Here is a 20210-nt window from a genome sequence, read left to right as displayed (position 1 = left end):
CATAAAGTTATAAACACTATATAAAGTTTACGGCTCCCTCCGACAGTGGGAGGTTTCTTTTGTTTTGCCCTGTCTTTTATTTTGAAAATATATATTTACATACGTATATTTTACCTATGTTATTGTTGTCGTTATGTGTATTTGTTTATTTGTTTACTGTTGTTATTGTTTAAATACCACAATGGAATGTGTCTGCATTTCATCAACAGAAGAAGAAAGCGGCCGGCGCGCTCGTTCTGTCGTCATCAGCAGTCGCCCAGAGAGCGCAGTGGCGGGAGTTTGACGGTTCGGAAACAAAGGAGCCGTTAATGACGTAAGGAGAGTGAACACTGTCGGTGAACGGTTGTTCGGTTGTTCGGTTGTTTAACGCTCCGGTAACGTTACTTATTTTAATTCTTTTAATTATTTTAATTCTTTTTAAAAACCGACAGTTAGCCCACGAGCTAACGAGCTAACTGGAGCTGCACGTTCACTTCCGCGTCCGGCGGCGCGTTTTAACTCTGTCGTTGTTGTTGTTGTTGTTGTTGTTGTCGTTGTTGTTGTCGTTGTTGTTGTTGTTGTTGTTGTTGTTGTTGTTGTTGTTGTGTTGTTGCGTCGTTGTTGTTGTTGTTGATGATCTGTGTGATTGTGTTTATCAGGCAGCTGACCGCCATGACTCAGAGAAAGCGGCTGTCCAACACACAGAGCAGAGTAAGTGCTCTTCATCCTCCTCTTCCTCCTCTTTAGCCTCTTCATCAGCTTCCTCCTCCTCCTCCTCTTCCTCAGCCTCCTCCTCCTCCTCCTCCTCTTCCTCATCAGCACTCATTGGTCAGCAGTTGTTGCATCCACTGAAGAAACCCTATGAAGCTTTAAAACATCACAAACTAATCAATATTTAATATTTATTAATATTTAATTAATTAATATTAAATATTAATCAATCTGGTGATCAATCATTTACCTAACTGCTTAAATATCCACTGACCTGTTTATTGAATTAAAACTGTCTGTGTGTGTGTGTGTGTGTGTGTGTGTGTGTGTGTGTGTGGTCTGTTCTGTCTGTGTGTCGTGTCCTGTGTGTGTGTGTGTGTGTGCCTGTCTGTCTGTCTGTCTGTGTGTGTGTGTGTTGTGTGTGTCTGTGTGTGTGTGTGTGTGTGTGTGTGTGTGTGTGTGTGTGTGTGTGTGTGTGTGTGTGTGTCTGTGTGTGTGTGTGTGTGTGTGTGTGTGTGTGTCTGTGTGTGTGTCTGTGTGTGTCTGTGTGTGTGTGTGTGTCTGTCTGTCTGTCTGTGTGTGTGTCTCGTGTGTGTATGTGTGTGTGTGTGTGTGTGTCTGTGTGTGTGTGTGTGTGTGTGTGTGTCTGTCTGTCTGTCTGTGTGTGTGTGTGTGTGTGTGTGTGTGTTCCTGTGTGTGTCTGTCTGTCTGTCGTGTGTCTCTGTGTGTGTGTGTGTGTGTGTGTGTCTGTGTGTGTCCTGTGTGTGTGTGTGTGTGTGTGTGTGTGTGTGTGTGTGTGTGTGTGTGTGTGTGTGTGTGTGTGCCTGTCTGTCTGTCTGTCTGTGTGTGTGTGTGTCTGTGTGTGTCTGTGTGTGTGTCTCTGTGTGTGTGTGTGTGTGTGTGTGTGTGTCTGTGTGTGTGTCTGTGTGTGTGTGTGTGTGTGTGTGTGCTGTCTGTGTGTGTGTGTGTTGTTGTGTTTAGAGGCAGTCTGGCAGTTTAGTGGTTCAGGAGGAAGACGATGACACAACGTTCACTCAGCCGAGTACGTCGCAGGTCCAGAGGGGGCTGGAGAAACTCACTCCGGCACAGGTCGACCAGAAGGTAACAGAAATCCACACAGTGTTATTATTCTAACTTAAAGATGTATTCACACGTCTTGTCCGTCCGTCCGTCCGTCCCGCAGACAGCTGAGGTGGTGCAGTACTTCTTGGTGAAGGACCAAAAGAAGATTCCCGTGCGGCGAGCAGGTACAGTCAGTGTGTGTTCGATGCCATGGTCAGCGTGTTTCATCCCTCTGTGTTTGCTCTCGTGTTTAAAAGTCGAGGCAAACAATAAATGAGCTTTGGCCATTGTTCTGTTCTTTATGGAAAAACCTCCTAAGAGGCAGAGGAGGGTGAAGTCAGTTGTCAGAGGAAGACAGATTGTAGTGACTTGTAGTGTTAGGTCAGCTTTCCAGTGGATTCAGCATCATTTTAACCCGTGTTTACTTCGGGATAGTTTGGTAAAGTTAGAGCTCCGGTTGCCTCGAGACGCACTAATATAAAATAAATAGTGTAAAGAAGGTTGTCATACTCCTCTTTGTCCTTCCAGACCTTGTGAAACACGTGGTGAAGGAGTACAGAAACATCTACCCTGAGATCATAAAGAGAGCGGCTCGTACTTTTGACCAGGTTTGTTCAGACTGAGAGGATCAGAGGCGACACTGGAACCGGATAAAGAAACATCACATTGAAGCTATAAACTTTCCCTCTGCTTGAACCAGGTATTTGGCCTCAAACTGGTTGAAATCGACCCCAAAAGTCACATGTACATACTCATCAACAAACTGGAGGCAGCAGAGGGAGCGTCGCCGATCAAGTGAGTGTCTGGATTTATATAAATGACACTGTAACACTGCCACACTGTGTACTTTAACTGCACACGTGTGTTGTTCTTGTGTGAGCAGTAGTCCCACCAATCCAAAGATGGGTCTGCTGTTTGTGATCCTGAGTGTGATTTTCATGAAAGGAGGCGTCGTCAGAGAAAGTGAGTGAGAGCTTTCAACTGTTCATCGCTCCAACAACAACAACAACAACAACAACAACAACAACAACAACTGCATTAGTGTGAATCTTGGCTGTAAACAGAAATGCTCATTAGTTTCAGTCACATTTGAATAATTTTTTATCCTTCATAGTTTTAATCGAAGAGAATTTAAAATGTTTTTCTGTCAATGAAATTAGATTTTGGTCAACTTTAAATGTTTTCTCTCTTTAAACTAATTCAGTTGTAATGCTGGCATTGGAAATAGGAGTCAAGGTGTTGTGAAGATATATGGAGAAACACTGCGATACAAATGCAAATAGGTGCATATTCAAATCTGTGGAAACTAAAACATGATAGGAAAAATGAATAGTAATACTCTTTTTAAATAGAAAATGGCGCTGTCTACTTTTGACTGTGCTTGTTTGATGTCCAATGTCACTGAATCAATGCCACTGACAGTATATAAAACAGCTTCAGGGTCTGTGAAGTGTCTTAAACCTGCATTATCTGTAACGGCCAGCAGGGGGAGCTCCACTCTGATAGTATTGACTCTTATGGAGAAATGAGTCGACTTCTCAGTTGATGTATGAGCTCCGTAAACAGTTTCCTGATGAGTTTCTGGTCTCAGTCTCTAGTTTCAGTCTTCTTCCATACAGCATGATGTTCATTTAGTAACTGATGGTCCCATTTAGAGTAAAACAGACCATAAAGCAGGGTATGCTTTAGGGCGGGGCTACCTTGTGATTGACAGCTCATTGTTTTGTGTTTTGTGCTGCAGACCTCATCTGGAACACTCTGAAGAAACTCCGCGTTGACCCCGGGTGAGACGACATCTGCACGCACGTGATCGTTAGACGACTTTACATACTCGTTTGAATGTTGTCTTTTGTTTCCGTTCGCTGTGTTTATTCTGACGATGCAAAATCTCCCCAGAGAGAAACACGAAGAGTTCGGTGACGTGAAGAAGGTGGTCACAGACGAGTTTGTGCGACAAAGGTGAGAAGACTTTGACTCATCCTCAGCTGGATTACAGAGTCCTCATTTACATGCTGTACACATAACCCCCCCCCCCCCCCCCCTCCTCTGAAGGTGTGAATACTCACTCTATCTCTTTCTGAGGTTGAACCCTTCAGCCAGCTGATAGCTCAGTCATCTAATCAACAGATGTGTGATCAGAAGGTCACAGGTTCAAGCCCCACTGGGATCACTGTGTTACATTGTACTGGTGTGATCAGAGCCAGTGTCTGTCAGACCATAGACTCTGGTTTATACCACACCAAAGAGCAGCAGGAGACTGCAGGAAACCAGACCTCTACAGCAGAGTGTCTGGACCAGCAGACTCCAAACATTATCATTACAAAGGTTCCAATCCTGTCCTTCATGTGCTCTGAGGTTGCAAATGAAGTCTTTTTTCAAGTTAAAACAATCCTCACATTGAGGATATAATATATAATATTCATAGGTATGTTTTCATCAGTGTATAATCACCTTAAAATAAGAATTGTCTTGTTGTTGTTACCTTACCATGAGGAGATTTTATCTTACTTTATTTAGCTTTAGCAGTTAATGAATTATTTATAAATGTACAGAAATACGTTCCACATTAGGCTACAACTGATCATCGTTCTGTCTGTCTGTGTGTGTGGTCTGTCTGTGTGTGTGTCTGTCTGTGTGTGTGTGTGTGTGTGTGTAGGTACCTGGAGTATGCACGAATCCCTCACACGGAGCCAATCGAGCATGAGTTCCGATGGGGTCAACGTGCCGAGTTGGAAGTGTCAAAAGCCAAAATCCTCGAGTTCATGGGTCAAGTAAGTTACTGTGTGTGTGTGTGTGTGTGTGTGTGTGTGTGTGTGTGTGTGTGTGTGTGTGTGTGTGTGTGTGTGTGTGTGTGTGTGTGTGTCCGTTGGGGTTGCCACACATCCTGGAAATTTAGAGACTTGTTTTCCAGTCATGGGAACACCTGGAATTTGTATTGAATTCCAGAGCTGGTTTACGTCGAATAGAAAGATTCTGCCTTTTAACTTGTGTTCCTGTGGAGCTCAACGGACATGCTGTCTTTTTTTTTTTGTCTCAGTCTTTTTGTTCCCTGAGCCATAAGTGTAAGTCTCACAAGTCCACGTAGACATGATCATATTAACATGCATATTAATGATCAAATGTGTGAATTGTAGTGTAGTTAATTAATTGTAGAGGCAACAAACACTTTCTAGGTCTCATTTTAAAGGTGGTGTTTTTGTTTACAACCTGTTTATCTAAAGATGCTGTAGGTCGCCTTCTAAAGGAGGCTGTCGTGTTTCTACAGTAGCCCAGAACGGACAAACCAACCTTTTTAATGGGCAGATTTTCTGTAAAACAAAATAAATTCTACTTGATGGGCTGGAGCCAAATGAATGAGACTGAAGCTGAAAGATTATTGTGAGAGCAGAAAGCGAGCCAACGCTGATAAACACTGAGAAAGGGCTGGCTTGTATTGTCCTGGAAAGTGATTTCTTAAAGAGTGGGAACGCTGTTAGTAACAGAGTGTACCTGCCTGCTGTTTGTTCTGTTGTTTTACCTAATGAAGATGTTGTTTGTTCTCAGCTCCATGAACAGGACCCTCAGACCTGGAGCCAGCAGTACAGAGAAGCTCACTCCGTCCCCAACTCGTCCCAGCCCAGCACCAGCAGCCAGAGATAATGCTCCAGTCTACACTGTTTCCCTTCATTGTATTTATTTTATCAGTGCTTTGTTTCCTCTCTGAATGTGTTTTTGTATTCATACTGTAGACTGCATTATCAAACACAAAGCAGAGGAGTCTTTTTAAACTGAACCATCAATTCAAACAAACACTGGTTATAAAACATACATATTTGTATGTCAGTACATTTAGTCTGAGTGTCATACATTCTTGATGTCTCTCTTCAATAAGTAAATAACATCTCATATCACACACAATCAGTCAGGTATCCATTTTCCTTTTATTGCCTGGACTTTAACGTAACAGTTTATTTGCTCAAGTTCAGAAAATAAAATCTTTTCTAATAGATTAAACCTCAGTGATTGCATTGATTGACATTGTCTTTTCATTCATTCCTCTCACGTACTCGTTGCTGTTGGACAAGACGGCGGTCCTGTTTTAGTACCTCTGACATCCCAGTTGCTACATACTACAGAGCTCAGGACACACAGGCACAATTGCACATTTACACAGAAGAGAAGAGCAGTATGATGAAGCTGTGACCTCTTTAGAGACAGTTTGATCCGACCAAACAAAGCACAAGTTCACTGATTGGACACTGGATTTGCTACCACTGACAGTAAGAACTGTGGTTTAAAAGGACGACTCGCTATCGTAGATACTAGTTTTCTGAACGTCACATTGTGTGGAAAGTAGTACATGCATTTATTTACACTGATGTGCTGGCAACCCTTTTTAAAAACAATAAAAAAAAAAGATCCCCTGAGAAAATTGTATTCTCTATTGCTCCCCCAGGTGACACAAAGTAACTGTAAATAAATACACACCAGCAGCCTGTATCGCAAACAGATTAGTGGGTCAGCTGATTATCTTTGGGTTTACTTTGCTGGTATCAAGAAGCTGGTTCACTTTTAAATGCGACAGATCACCACTGCTGCTCCTTAGCAGGTTAACTTCAAATCAAAGCCCGTCAGCAGCCCGACTACTGAGCATCAGATCCCTCCAGTGCAGCGCCCTCTATTGATGATACATCCGATTACAATGGTTCCACTCAAAGCTGGTGGAAACGCTGGCTGGTTCGTTAGATAGCACCAAGGTTCTGGGACAAGAACGAGAGCTAATTTGTAATAAATGCAGATAAACCGTATCAGGCATTTTTCATGTGTATCACAGTCGTAAAAGTTTGTTCACCATGAGACGAAAAAGCAAAAAATACTTTATATACTACTGAACATGTTGAAAATGTCAAATGTATTGAATATGCTACAAGAATTCCCACATTTATTTAGCCTTACCTTAGATTATTATTATCTGTTTTTACAGCATCTTGTTCTTTACCAGTTTTCTGATTATCTAATATTTCATTTTGCTGAATATCACTACTTCTGTACTATAACATTTTATATTTATCTTAAACACTCCACTCGCGGTGTGTCGATTTTTACTCTTAATTAAAACCTTTCTCTGTAAACCAACAATCAGCTTCATGATACCAGCAGAGCCACGTAACCCAAAGAGAGCCACACTACGTCGAACTGGTTTGCGATACAGGCCCCAGATCTTGACCTTGAACCCCCCCCCCACCCCCAAGTAAACCTGATCACAAAGCAGCTACACTAAACAACAAAAACAGCCAGTCATCTTTGAAATATCTTCATATTAAAAAAAATCACTGACACACTGCACCAGATCTTCTTTTATATATCTTATTAAAATGACCCATGTCAGTTAAAAACATACTACAGTACACACACTGTACAAGGACCTGCATCTGCGTCCAGTGTGTGTCAGTGCATGGAGCGTGCATAGAGTAATCACCTACAGTATATTTGACTAACGTGAGGCACATCATGGTATCGGGCAGTTTAAAGTGCCAAATGTCTCCTTTTACTCTCAAAGGATTGTGGGGTGTGTGGTTTGCACATCTCTCCTGTAACAATACAACCACATCCACCCAACCCCCAGCGTCGTTTGGATGCTCGTATGATGTACCTCTGAATGTGGACACGTGATACAGAATGACTCACACTTACAGGCCAGGTTGAAGGAATAGTTCCACACTTTGCTTTCTTGTTGAGAGATGAGAAGATCGATACCACTCTGGTGTCTGTACGCTATATATGAATCTGGGGTAATCTTTGGACAGAGCAAGGCTAGCTGTTTCCCCTTATTTCCAGTCTTTGAGCTGAGCTAACGTCTCCCCACTGTAGATTGCACACAGCGTACAGACATTAGTGAGAGTGGTCCATCTTCACGTCCAAATCTCGGCAAGAAATAAGCGGATTTCTAAAACTGTCAAACTATTCCTCAAAGTTTCATTCAGCATTGTTACAAATCTCTCCTTCCTCTTTGTCCCACTCTTCTCAGAAACCCTATCTGCTTACTAGATGTCTGGATACTGGTGAGAACATGATGCAGGATGGCTCAGACAGACACTGCAGGTTAATAACTGACTGTTTGGTTAATGCATTAGTAGTAGGGAGGAGGACAAACATGACAATGTTCCAAAACATCCAAACAGTGATCCTGGCCAGTGTACAGCAGCAGTAGTTCATTTTTCACAGTAAAGGAAGCTTCTTCATCATCATCATCAGACATTTGGCCTGAGCCCTGCATTATAAAGTGCATTTACAATGGAAATGCCATTAGGAAAAAGGTCTCACTTTCATATATCATAAAGTTTGTCCGTTTCACAACAACGACCACGACAACAATGAACACTATGATTACTTAAATTAAAAAAAGGCCACTTTCCATGAAAACCAGCTCCGTGTTTGCGTCTCCTCCTCTAGATGTGGTCTGGGACCGTCTCTAAAGCCTCCGCCGGGTCTCTGTCCACGTCCACGTTCTGAGAAAGAGACAAACTCATGCTGTCTATCTGATGGCACTGTGTATTTCTGAATCCAGAGTGTACGTTTCACAGGTTCAGTCAAAGCTAAAAGCTGAAGTACGTAACATGTCCTCATTAAAATATCTATAAACTCTAGTTCTATGTAGTTGAGTTCTTACTTTACCCCAAATGTTTCCAACAATTCAAAATCTGTCACTTTATTCAGGTAACGCTGCGTTTCACCGGTCGCCTGTCGATGGCGTCATATCCCCTTTGTGCCTGCGTCAGCGTTGTGGTTGTCTGCCAGAAGCTGTCATACATTGACTGTTGATCCAGTCTGAAGCCACATTGTTACCATCCACTGTTTAGATCTTGGTGCTTTTTAACTCTAGATTTGAACCGGATGAAGGATTTTAGTCATCGGACGTCTGGATCTTAAGTTATCAGAGAAACAAGCTGAGCTAACGTTAGCAGCAGCTCGGCTCGCAGCCCCTCCGGGACGTCCTTTGTCTGTCCAACAGCGTGGGAGAAGCAGTGATTGTTAAGGTGGAACTGCTTTATTCAGTGTGTTTGAAGGAATCCTAACCGGGAGAAGCTGACTGCAATGACGTGATTGTTTTCCCTGTGTCCTGCCGTTCTGACCCTACGATTGGTAGTCCCCCCCCCCTTTCTCTACATGTTTTAAAAAAAATAAAAAATAAAGAAGTAGCCTTAAACGTACCTCTGGTTTGTCCCTGTGTGTGTTAACAGCTTCAATGTGGAGGAAGACAGACTCCACTTTACAACCTGAGAGAGAAAGACAGCAACAAAGAGAGGTTGTGAGTCTGATAGAAAGGTTTAAGGAGTGACGGATGAGGACATTAAAGGAAGCAGAGAGACTGACCGTAGGCGACGGGGGTGAGTTTCAGAACGGTGTGGAGAGGACACTTCAGGTAGGGCAGCTCGTCTGACACACAGGGACAAAGGAAAGTCATATTTGTTTAATTACAACATGGTTTTGACTGGAAGACACTTCATCAGTTCCCCGAAGCCCAAAGATTAAAACGTGTTTTTAAAAAATCAGTTGCAACCAGCACATGATCCTCTCACCAACCCAGAGGAACATTAACGCTGACTCATCTAATAATTTAAAAATAAATTGTGCAAATTCTCCCTACACATTTTAAATTAGTTTGTACTAGTGCACTTAGTAGTTTTAAGTTCAGTTAACTGAATGGAATTAGTGAAGTTAATTTACCCAAGTTACCGCCACAAATACTTGACTTCATCGTACTCAAATCAAATATTTTATGTGCTTAAATTGTTGAATCAGTTTCCTCAAAAAGTTTGAGTTGAACTCATTTATCAGGTTTTACAGTGTACATGTGTACAGAGCGGGAAGCTCTCTGTAGTGTTATTGTAATTAATGGATTTTGGCTCACTGGCACTCTTGTCCAGGAAGTAGGCCAGCAGACATCTCATAACAGCCTGGTGACAGATGACCAGGACGTTCTCCTGCCTCTCCAGCTCCATGATGACCGGCTCCAGGCGCTGGACCAGGTCCTCGTACGACTGGTGGAAACGCAGAGAGGTTTACATGTTAAACTGGGAACACGCGAGTTCAGCTCAACATTAGTGCGCTTCCACTGAAAATACATCAAAGTATAAAGATATCAGTCCATTTACAGAATTTCAACTAACAGTGCATTCACTGGTTCCAAATAATCAAACGTGGGGTTTTGCTGCTTTTATATCTTTCTAAATCAAACATTATTGAGTTTTGGTCTGTTGGTCAGACAAAAAAAGGCAATTTGAAGGTTTCACGTTGGCCAGTTTTCACAATTTTTCCGCTGTTGATTATTTAATTGAAATAAAAGAGACGATGTGTGTGTCATGAGTTGAACAGACTAAAAAAGCAAAGGCGATGACACTCTCTCTCTCTTTCCTCACCTCTCCTTTCGGGTAGCGGTAGCGATACTTGTCTTGGTCCCTCAGTGCAAACTCCTCTGGGTAATTCTCCTGAATCTCCTCATACGTCATGTCCTCACAAACCCCCTGAGGCAGCGAACAGAATAACAGAGAGTCACAAACACCAAGCTCTCTTTCTCAGCCCGTCATACGCACACAGAGCGTATAAATATTTATTATTGCACAAACTATACATCAGACTGACCACGCCCACTTAAACCAGCACTGTAACAGTACCTCATGGTTCTCTGCCTAACAGCTGCTGCCTCGCATTTTACAGATCAAACAATAAAAAAAAATCCCAGTTTACAGATTTTATTTACTTCCTCAAAGAGTGAAAGCCAGTAAAAGAAGAGAATGTTAAACTGTGGGACCCAAACAGTCAATATGTGTCCGTTTGTGTCAAACTCTTCCTCACAGGTTAGTTAATGATGTTACTGACTCAATGACGCGTGTCCCAATGTGTCTGTAGATCGAAGCGAAGCAGAAATGAGTGTTGAGCAGTAGACTACATTTTGTAGACGATGATATGAAAATATAATTCCTCCAACACTCACAGCGTCGATCTCATTGAGGGCCTTCCACTGTTCATACTGGACTCCCAGAGCCTCTGCAGTCTGGATGGTCCTCTTCATGTGGCTCGTCCACACCTTCAGGTCACTGATACACTGCCCACGCATGTACACGCCCAGAGCACTGGCAAACTGACAGACAGGGCATGAGAATACACACACACACACACACACACACACACACACACACACACACACACACTCTCTCTCTCCTAACCTTTGCCCCGCGAGGTGACAGCCCGGAGTCTCCCCCGATGCGACCCACGAGGTTGAGTTCGCTCTCTCCGTGGCGACACAGGTAGATGGACCTCGGGGTGACGTGGATGTTCATGAGGTAGTACACTATCCTGCTCTGGATGTGGTCCTGGACCCGGTTCACCAGGTATCGGCTGCCCACATTGAAGATCTTGATGTACGATAAGTTCCTGCATGAAGACGAGAAGACGACTGAAAATCAGCTCACAATCAATCAGAACAACAGTAGAATGAATATGGTAGTTCTGTTCAATAATTCTGGTCTTTTCTTATTGACAATGTATTTGATCACAAACTAACAGTTAATAAAAAGGTGAAAGGTTAGCTCTGTGATGGGTGGTGAATGTCGATCCAACCCCCCCGTCCTCCACATCATAAAGGACACACTACTGTAGGAACCAGACGTAAACAGTGAGGTGGGAATCATCCGGCGTGGATGTAAAGAGGACATTGTGGATGCGGTCACCTGTCCTTGTTGTCATCCAGTGGGACGTAGGTCAGCTTGTAACACTCGATCCTCTTCAGGAAGTCGGCCACAGCTTCCTCTTTGTCACAGTCTACATAGTCCGGGCTGCTCAGCTTCACTTGCTATTTTGAGAAAGAGAGAGTTTGAGAGAGACACAAAAGTACAGCGTACGTCCTCATCTACTGTTCACCACCTTTTCCCAAGAGACCGGGTCGCAACCCAAACGTGGGTCGCAGGAGATTTTATTTAGGTCACAAATTTCTTCGTCCTGCTAAATATACTAATTTCTATACTATACTAAGTACTTAACATTGTTTTACTGATAAGGGAAAAAACTAACTTTTCCTGAATATAAAACTCAATAATATATAATAATGAATATAAAAATGACACAAGCAACATGTATTTTCTCTCCATTTCAGCCTTCCAAAAGAGCAGCTTTTCCAAAATGGTTTCCAGAGTGAATAAATCTTAACGCTTTCAGTGTGTACGGAGCAAACAGAAGAAAAAGCTGCCCACTGATGGTCGGGGGCATTCAAGGAAAATAACACAAGCTGAAGACGCTTGGAGCTACACTTATTCTTTAAAAAGGTATAAAATGTAGTGACGTCAATACAGAGCAGACAAACAGACTGACAGACAACTGAAATAAGATGAACTGAAAATAGTAAAAAAAGGGAAGAGAAAGTAGAAGATTGATAACAGCAGGAGAACTGTTTCCCCATATGTGCAAACAATCTTATTTTGGAACAAACGCCGCACCAGATCACGTGACCTGGCAGAATGTGACCGCTGCTCTGACCGGGCGTCCTCGGCTCAGTCTGTTCCACCAGTAACAAATAAGAAACACACTGGGTCTTGGCTCAAAGTACGGCTCTTGGCTCAAAGTACGGCTCTCACAGTGATCTTGGAACCACAGCTTCCTGCGCACACACACACACACACACACACACACACACACACACACACACACACACACTCTTACTTTAATATTCTCAGCGATGATTTCTGGATCATCACATATCGACTCCACAAAGAAAACCTGCACAGGTGGGAAAAGACCGAGAGAGATGTTGGAGCAGCATTTAGATTTTTCAGGTGTGTAAAAGAGCAGAAAATAAACAACAAACCTTGTAACCGTTTTCCTTGGCGAAGCCGAGGATGACCTCTCTGCGCTCTGAGGTCGTGTTGGTGGCATCAAAAACCTTACAGAGACAAAGGAGGTTAGTGACGGATTGCTGCACTTTTTGGACTTCAAAAAGGATTTATAGGTGCTTGTAAGTTCAAATGTGGCTAACTAAATTCTTGTACATCAGGCTTGGTAAGATATACAACTACTGCATGTATGACAAAACAAATCTTAATATAAAACATTAAATTACTTGTACAGAAACTGAGAAATAAAGAATTTGCAGTTATAAAGTTATAATCAAACAGAGTTTGATAGTATTTCAGCAACAGCAATTGGATGTGCAGACTCACCACGACCTGCCCCAGCTCTCTGTTGAAGTAGTCACACACATCTTTCAGGGCAGTGACGGCACAGGCCCTGCACACGGAAATAGAAAAAAACACATTAATAATGCAGAATACACGGTCTGATCTGGATTACAGTTACCCCCCACACACACCGACACATATCTCATTCCCAGGAGAGGAGACATGTGCAGTCACACATTGTGGGCCGACCCTGTGAAGCTGAGAAGGTTCGTACCTGCGTATCTTCATGGCCTCTGCGTTGTCGGGTCTGAAGAACTCGAAGCTGTTGTAGGAACGTGTGGCGTCTCTTCTGTACTGCCCGACATTGAACACTGCAAAACAGAGAGAGGCCTCTCCTGTATCAGGTATCAGGGATTATAAAAATCCCCAGACTTTAAAAGGACCAGTGTGTAGGATTTAGTGACATCTAGTGGTGAAGTTGCAGATTGCAACCAAGTGAATACAGCTCAGCCCTCCAAGAGTGTAGGAGAAATAAGGATGCACAATATGATCAGCTGATTCTCATGGCTGCATTAAGTATGTGTCTCAGCTGTCCTGTCATTATCAGTCTATAATTCCAACATTATTTAAGGACCCCAGTAGGCAAAATAATCCGATACACTCAAAACAGGTTTATATATAAAGTGGGTGTACCCAACATAAATGAGATCTCTTTATCCAATTTGAATTTTCTTTTGTCAATTCTGTTTCATGCAAAGGCAGACTCGTAGGTACCTGTAGAACCCTTCAGAGGTCAGAGGTCAAGGGATCTCTTTTTAAAATGGCCACATCAGTTATTTCCATTGTCAAATGTAACCTTACTTTGAAGCGTTTTTTAGCCCCATTTCTGACATGGTTGGTACCAAAGGTAAACGCCGGCTCATGTAGTTTCATATGACACCAGTGTCTTCAGTCTAGCTGTAAAACGGAGCCCATGACAGCCTACAGCCTTGTTAAAGATGAAATATTATTGTGCAGTAAAACATCTTTACAGCTGAATGACGCGAAACCAAACGTTAAGTGTGATCACATGATGGTTGAAGGTAGTGAGTGTAATGGGGGTTTCAGTGTAATCCTGTACTGTCATGTGATACCTTTAGTGGTAACGCCGATCCAGTTCAGGTATCTGGTGAGCTTTTTGGAGATGTAGGTCTTCCCTCTCGCCGGGAGTCCCACCATCACTATCATGGTTGGGGAGTTGGTGAACTGGGGCACCGACGCTGGAACACACACACAGTTGGAAGGTTAAAACAGACACATGCACAAAGGTTTATGTAGAAGTGAAAACCTCGAAGCTGGGGAAGGAAAACCTGCTGCATAAAAAGGTAATTAGAAGTCTTAGAAGTCATTTGAGTTAGACCAGATGACTCTTTAAAGGAACAGTTCAACATTTAGGGAAATATGTTAATTTCTTTCTTGCTGAGAGTTAGACCACTTGGATGTCTGTAGGATAAATATAAAGCTACTGCCAGCAGCAGGATAGCTTAGCTTAGCTTAGCACAAAGCCTGGAAACAGAGGGAAACTGCTAGCCTGGCTCAGTGCAAAAGAAACAAAATCCACTTACCAGCTCACTAACCTTCTATATGTATATTTACATAATGGATTCTTTCTCATATTGGATTGTAAACTGAATATCTTTGGGACTTTGGGTCAAAACTATGACCACTTCTTGATGTTGAGTAATTTTTACTGTGTGTAGGATATAGTTGCATCCAATTCACAAAAAAAATGGTCTTCATCAAGTCAACCCCCCCCCAAAAGGCAGTATTCCTGTACACATACGGCACATGTTCAGCAGTGGCCTGTCTAACTCACAGATAACGAGCTCTGGTGGCTCATTCCACAAGCATCGCGATTAAATCCGTTGACAACAGCAGCCATTCCCAGCAAAAACAGTGCGTTATGTTTACTTCCCGGCGCCCCTCGACCTCTCAGCAATCACACTGCTCTGACAGACCAACGCCCCCCATCCAAAGTCAACATCTGCAGCAGCACCGCTACAGCAGAGGTTAAACTTCTTTATTATCCAGTATACTTCTTGTCTTCACCACCTGGTTACATTTAAATATTGGGTCATATATCAGAACCCCCCCCCCCCATTGTGCCAGCATTACATAAGGGGTATCGCTGATTGAAAGGCTGAGTCAGAGCTACAGTGACAGCTTACTTCACACACTGAACATCAACCACAGAGCGTCGTTCACACATCAAACTGTCACCGACTGCACTGAGAAACATTCTTCCTTTTGTCTGTTCAGCTCTTTGTTTCATTGCTTTCAGGGGAAATACCATTTACAAATGTCTACCCCGGTAATATTTAAGCTTTTATGAATATAAGCTGAAACTATTGGTTATTGTGATAATCGATTAATTGTTTAAGTGTAAAACTGATCTGGCTCCAGCATCCTAAACGTACATTCTGGTTTTCTTCTGAAACTAGTAAAGTGAAGTTGGAGGAAGAAGAAGAAGCAGAGGGGAGGAAATGTCTTCCATCACTTCTATGTGATAAAGAAAATAATGAAGTTACAGCACTCCTGTTGCATCATCTGACTAAAGAGAGCATAACAACTGACACTGAATATGTGAAAGTGTTGGAGCCTGTCACATTAGATTGCTCCTGAGCGTGCACGTGCTCCCACAGTCAACCTTCGGGGTGAACGGCCCTGCGGTCTCTCACAGACGGACGCCGAGCTCCGCAGAACAAATCCTCTAAGACCGAACACAAACCAACAGTTTCATGAGTGAACTCTCAGGAACTGTCTGACACCTCCTCCAAGGCACGAGTATCAACCCGTCTAACTGAAGGTGACAGAGCAGCGCAGTGTCCATGTACGTCAGGTGTGTGTGTGTGTGTGTACTCACAGCCTCTGCGTTGGCTCAGCCTGCCTTTCATCCACGGCACCCAGGTCTTCTCCAGAGGATTCTGGGTGAGCTTTCTTTGTGTCTCTGACATGGCTCCAACAGCCAGGTGAGTGTGTGTGTATGACACCTCTGTACAATGTGTGTGTGTGTGTGTGTTTAACAGGAGGACGAACTAAAGAGGAGCCCTCCAGGTGAGCGAACAGATTTTCAACTTTCTCCCACAATGTTAGAGGGGGAGGAGTTTGAGCCACTCGGCACACCTGCTTGACTCCTTGCAGAGGATGGAGTGCCTCTGATTGGTCGGAAGACCTGTCAGTCACGTGAACTGGCTCAAGGAAGCCCAGAATGAGGTCATCCACCAATCACCAAGTGCAACTCTAAACTTTGTCCCGGCATACAGGAAGTGGTGCAGCGTGACAAACCAGTCAGAAACATGCTGGGCGGCTCTTTTAGGATTTTATCAGATGACTAATAACCCACACAAACCCGCCCAGCCCTCTTCTACTCCACTACACCGGGAGGAATGCAATATCAACATGTAAGCAGCATTAAAACGAGCAACTGTACATAAAGACTGTTTTTACTTTAAAGTGTTTTTATCACATGTTTTGTCCTGTTTGTCCCCTGACTCCAGTATCTGTCCCAACAATGACAAAAAAGTCCATTTTTAGCTGTTTTCAGGGATTCTTGGTGATACTTTAGAGTCATTTCTAGAAAAATAAGAAAATGTTGTTGGTGAATCTTCCTGCACTCAGTAATTTGGTGTCCAATGAAAAGCTTTCTCTCTGATGACATCATTGGAGCCGATGTATTACGTACACTGAGGCCAGGCCTCACTGATTACTGTACAAAAGCACAACTTTCTAACTTTATTCAGAGATTCAGGTGAAACTGGGTCAGATTTTAAGGAGAAAATGTTGTCTGGTTTTCCCTCTGACGTCCTCCGACTGCCCAGCTTCAACGCTCTGTGATTTACAGAGTTTCCTGTTGGACAGACCACCACTACAACTGCATGTGATTAGCATAAAGGGGGAGATTTTTGGGTACCCAGAGAACCCATTTTCATTCAGATATCTTGAATGAATTGATCTAATATAAATGGCCATATTTTATAATTAATTATCCTAAACGGGTATTCCCCTCCTTTCCCAACACGATTGTAGAACTTTTGAAGAACAAGCCAACTGCAGCCTCTGAACGACCAGTGTGTGAGGGAAGGATAGTGACCAATCCCATCAACTCCAAGGGAGAAGAAGCTTATATGGAATAGATCGTACTGGACAATAATTTTATATTATTGTGGAGCAGCTCTCAGAACCACTGGGGACTCCGGAATCAGTCTAAAAGATCCTATGGTAAAGGCTAAGTGCAATGACATTCATAGCTCCTATCTTATAAAGCGTTTTAAAACAACTCAAAATTGTAGAACCACTACTCCCATAATAATAAGTCAACAACAATAATAATATATCTTAAGGCGTAATAATCAATAATAATAATAATAACAATAACAACAACAACAATAATAATAATAATAATAATAACAACAATAATAACAATAATAACAATAATAATAATAATAACAATAACAACAAACAGAAATAACTCCTCCTGAAGACACACTGAACACAGTACTTATACACACTGTACTATCATACTATCAGTATGTATAAGCAGTAACTACTGACACTGTACTATCAGTACTGACACTGTACTACTGACACACTGTACTATCAGTACTGACACTGTACTATCAGTACTGACACTGTACTACTGACACACTGTACTATCAGTACTGACACTGTACTATCAGTACTGACACTGTACTATCAGTACTGACACTGTACTACTGACACTGTACTATCATACTATCAGTACTACTGCTGACTCCCAACAATATGTTTATTACTGAGTCACCTCCTGCAGGTGAGTGAGAGAGAGAGAGAGAGAGAGAGAGAGAGAGAGAGAGAGAGAGAGAGTGTGTGTGTGTGTGTGTGTGTGTGAGAGAGAGAGAGAGAGAGAGAGAGTGTGTGTGTGTGTGTGTGTAGAAGATGTGAGAGTGTGTGTGTGTGTGAGTGAGTGAGAGAGAGAGAGAGAGAGAGTGTGTGTGTGTGAGAGAGAGAGTGAGTGAGTGGTGAGTGAGTGAGTGAGTGAGTGAGAGTGTGTGTGTGTGTGTGTGTGTGTGTGTGTGTGAGTGAGTGAGTGAGTGAGTGAGAGAGAGAGAGAGAGAGAGAGAAGAGGACAGACCGGTTAATCGTCTATCTGCTCGGATGCAAACCTCACCTGTGCTCTCACACCGCACGCGCCGCAGCCGCCGCACCGGGGGCTCGCGCTGCTTGGCCTCCATTTGTTCTTCAGTCAGAGACCCAGCAGCCACGTGGGTCTCTCTTCATCACACCACTACAGTTGTCCCCCTTCCCTCCCTCCTCCTCTCCCTCCTCCTCTCCCTCCCTCCCAAAATAAACGCCTGAGCGTCCTCCAGCAGCCTCTTCCTCCCCCCACTCTCTCTTCCTCCCCCCTACCGACGGACGGACCGGGGCGGAGGACACCCAACACCGCCGCCCCGCGCGCTGCGGAGGGAGGCACGAGCACACCGTGTACCATACGTCGAGCAGCTCCCTAAAAACACCGCGACGCTTACGTAACGGTGCGGGCGGCACGGAGCGCGTGGCTGAATTATGATGCCGGTTATTTGTTTTTACTGAGCCACGTTGGAAGGGGCGGTGATTGGGACCACGCGCTCCGCTCATTAATCAATGAGAATGATCAACAGTTTGCGTCACGGGCTCGCGCACGCGCACACAGTCTCCCTCGCACGCTGTTACACAAATGAATGAAAAAAAAAAAAAAGAGGAAGTATGATTGTATTACATAACGAACACACACCGCGGTCAGCTGTGTGTGTGTGTGTGTGTGTGTGTGTGTGTGTGTGTGTGTGTCGCTGTCACTCACCGTGCGGACGCTGGAACCGGAGCGTCCTCCCCGCGCCCCCCTGCGGCTCGGCCCCGTCTTGCGTAACCGCCGCTCCGTTCATCTTCCAAATCTATTCCTGGCGGAGCGTGTGTGTCTGTGTGTGTGTGTGTGTGTGTGTGTGTGTGTGCATGTAGCATGGGCAGATTGTGTGTCCCTGCCTCTGCTCCGGGGCTGTGTGATGGTCGGTCGGGACAAGTTCCAGCTTGCCAAATAGTCCTTGTGTTGGTCCTCCTCCTCAGTGAGCTCCCTCCCGTTTAGTATTCTTCCAGTCACACACACACGCACGCACACACACACACACACACACACACACACACACACACAGTCTGCTCCAGGGAATCTAGTCCTGCAGGTTTAACCCTCTTTAGACTCTTACTGTTCCTGTATGACAGTAATCAGCTGCAGGCAGTCTCTGTAACAATCATTGTTCCCATGATCCGCCGCGGCTCTCTGTCCTCTGGAGAGCTTGATGCTATGCGCTCACTCCTCTGTGTGTGTGTGTGTGTGTGTGTGTGTGTGTGTCCCTTATCAGATATAATATATAGTGGAAAGTAACTAAGTACAATTACTTTAAGTAACTGTATTTAAGTACAATTTTGAGCAGCTGCAGGAAAAAACGAAAAGGGCTTAAACTGCATGAGACCACTTGAAGGGCAGCCTGGAGGATGCATGTGTCCCCCCCCCCACCGGCTGGGTGTAGTGCGGCCTGGAGAAGTGTGTATACTCATTAATGGAGGACAGAGGACAGAGTAAAGCTGTACAGGGACACTACAGTTACACTACTCCTGCATATGCACATTGTCATTTAACTCCTGCTGCTTGACTTCAGGCAGTAATGATGATTATGAAATGAGCACAAGACACAGAGGAAATCAACTCACAGAACTCTGCTGAATGCTTTCCATCAGAGGGGGTTCAGAAGAGGTTGTACCCACTGCAGACTAACCCCGACCCAGGACTGGTTGTACCCTGTATACCTGTATGTGCCCTGCACTGCACCACTGACCACAGGGCCATCACAGGAGCCACTGCTGCTGCTTCACTAGGCCCAATGACACTTTTATTTCATGTCTTATTTCACACTTGTATTACAACACACTGGATTTCTTGCTGTCATTTTTCATGGTGTTGTCACCGCCCTCTCACTTTTCAGCCAATCACACGTGTCCTTCCTCTCTTGAACTAGCAAGCTAAACAGCTGCTAATATGTCCATCTTTGTTGACTCTTTGTTTGTTCTGAGGCGTGACTGCAGCTGTTCAAATATATTATTAGGCTGTACATAAAAATAACTTACAGTACTTCAGTATCATCTGGTTTCATGGAAACAGTTATTTACATATTAGGTAAATAATGTAAATCTCTTTTCAGGGATCTCAAACACATCTGATACCATTTTGTTTGACTACAGTAGTAAATGCTCATTAATCAATCA

General features: G+C 43.7%; 2 protein-coding genes, 1 long non-coding RNA gene and 1 other non-coding gene across 7 annotated transcripts; 3 read left to right on the top strand and 1 right to left on the bottom strand.

The window, feature by feature from the left end:
- Positions 1 to 231: 231 nt before the first annotated feature.
- ndnl2 (necdin-like 2) lies at positions 232 to 5745 on the top strand. 2 transcript variants are annotated; one of them, XM_051426316.1, is made up of 11 exons: positions 232 to 313; positions 639 to 690; positions 1672 to 1791; positions 1874 to 1937; positions 2281 to 2360; positions 2453 to 2547; positions 2636 to 2715; positions 3494 to 3536; positions 3649 to 3711; positions 4409 to 4523; positions 5296 to 5745. In XM_051426316.1, exons 1-11 carry the CDS (start codon positions 309 to 311, stop codon positions 5389 to 5391), a joined length of 813 nt encoding a protein of 270 aa, XP_051282276.1. In that variant the 5' UTR covers positions 232 to 308; the 3' UTR covers positions 5392 to 5745. The 2 variants fall into 2 exon arrangements, with proteins under 2 accessions (XP_051282276.1, XP_051282277.1); XM_051426317.1 differs by having other exon boundaries at positions 235 to 374.
- On the top strand, positions 3938 to 4066 carry LOC127378184 (small nucleolar RNA SNORA11). Its single transcript, XR_007887883.1, has one exon. It is a non-coding gene; the product is annotated as a small nucleolar RNA SNORA11 (small nucleolar RNA).
- LOC127377953 (6-phosphofructo-2-kinase/fructose-2,6-bisphosphatase) lies at positions 5654 to 19081 on the bottom strand. 3 transcript variants are annotated; one of them, XM_051426310.1, is made up of 14 exons: positions 18757 to 19081; positions 14036 to 14161; positions 13177 to 13273; positions 12945 to 13011; positions 12593 to 12667; positions 12448 to 12504; positions 11463 to 11584; positions 10959 to 11166; positions 10727 to 10873; positions 10152 to 10256; positions 9644 to 9773; positions 9106 to 9168; positions 8944 to 9008; positions 5654 to 8240 (listed from the first exon to the last, which is right to left on the bottom strand). In XM_051426310.1, the coding sequence occupies exons 1-14, from the start codon at positions 18836 to 18838 to the stop codon at positions 8181 to 8183; spliced, it is 1404 nt and encodes a 467-aa protein (XP_051282270.1). In that variant the 5' UTR covers positions 18839 to 19081; the 3' UTR covers positions 5654 to 8180. The 3 variants fall into 3 exon arrangements, with proteins under 3 accessions (XP_051282270.1, XP_051282271.1, XP_051282269.1); XM_051426311.1 differs by lacking the exon at positions 18757 to 19081 and adding an exon at positions 18088 to 18216; XM_051426309.1 differs by lacking the exon at positions 18757 to 19081 and adding an exon at positions 15805 to 15979.
- Positions 15731 to 16394, top strand: LOC127377958 (uncharacterized). The gene is made up of 2 exons (XR_007887790.1): positions 15731 to 15869; positions 15968 to 16394. It is a non-coding gene; the product is annotated as an uncharacterized LOC127377958 (long non-coding RNA).
- Positions 19082 to 20210: the final 1129 nt, after the last annotated feature.

This window comes from Dicentrarchus labrax, unplaced genomic scaffold, assembly GCF_905237075.1.
Source record: "Dicentrarchus labrax unplaced genomic scaffold, dlabrax2021, whole genome shotgun sequence".
NCBI lineage: Eukaryota > Metazoa > Chordata > Actinopteri > Moronidae > Dicentrarchus > Dicentrarchus labrax.
The sequence above is the reverse complement of the archived record's forward strand: the minus strand, read 5'-3'. Positions and strand labels throughout refer to the sequence as shown.

Coding starts and splice junctions, on each gene's coding strand:
- ndnl2 (XM_051426316.1), top strand. Junction 2,361..2,452: donor CGGCTCGTACTTTTGACCAG/GTTTGTTCAGAC, acceptor TGCTTGAACCAG/GTATTTGGCCTCAAACTGGT. Junction 3,537..3,648: donor AAACTCCGCGTTGACCCCGG/GTGAGACGACAT, acceptor AAATCTCCCCAG/AGAGAAACACGAAGAGTTCG.
- LOC127377953 (XM_051426309.1), bottom strand. CDS start 15,895: ATGTCAGAGACACAAAGAAAGCTCACCCAGAATCCTCTGGAGAAGACC. Junction 12,668..12,944: donor GAGAGCTGGGGCAGGTCGTG/GTGAGTCTGCAC, acceptor TGTCTCTGTAAG/GTTTTTGATGCCACCAACAC. Junction 11,167..11,462: donor CTGGATGACAACAAGGACAG/GTGACCGCATCC, acceptor GTCTTCATGCAG/GAACTTATCGTACATCAAGA.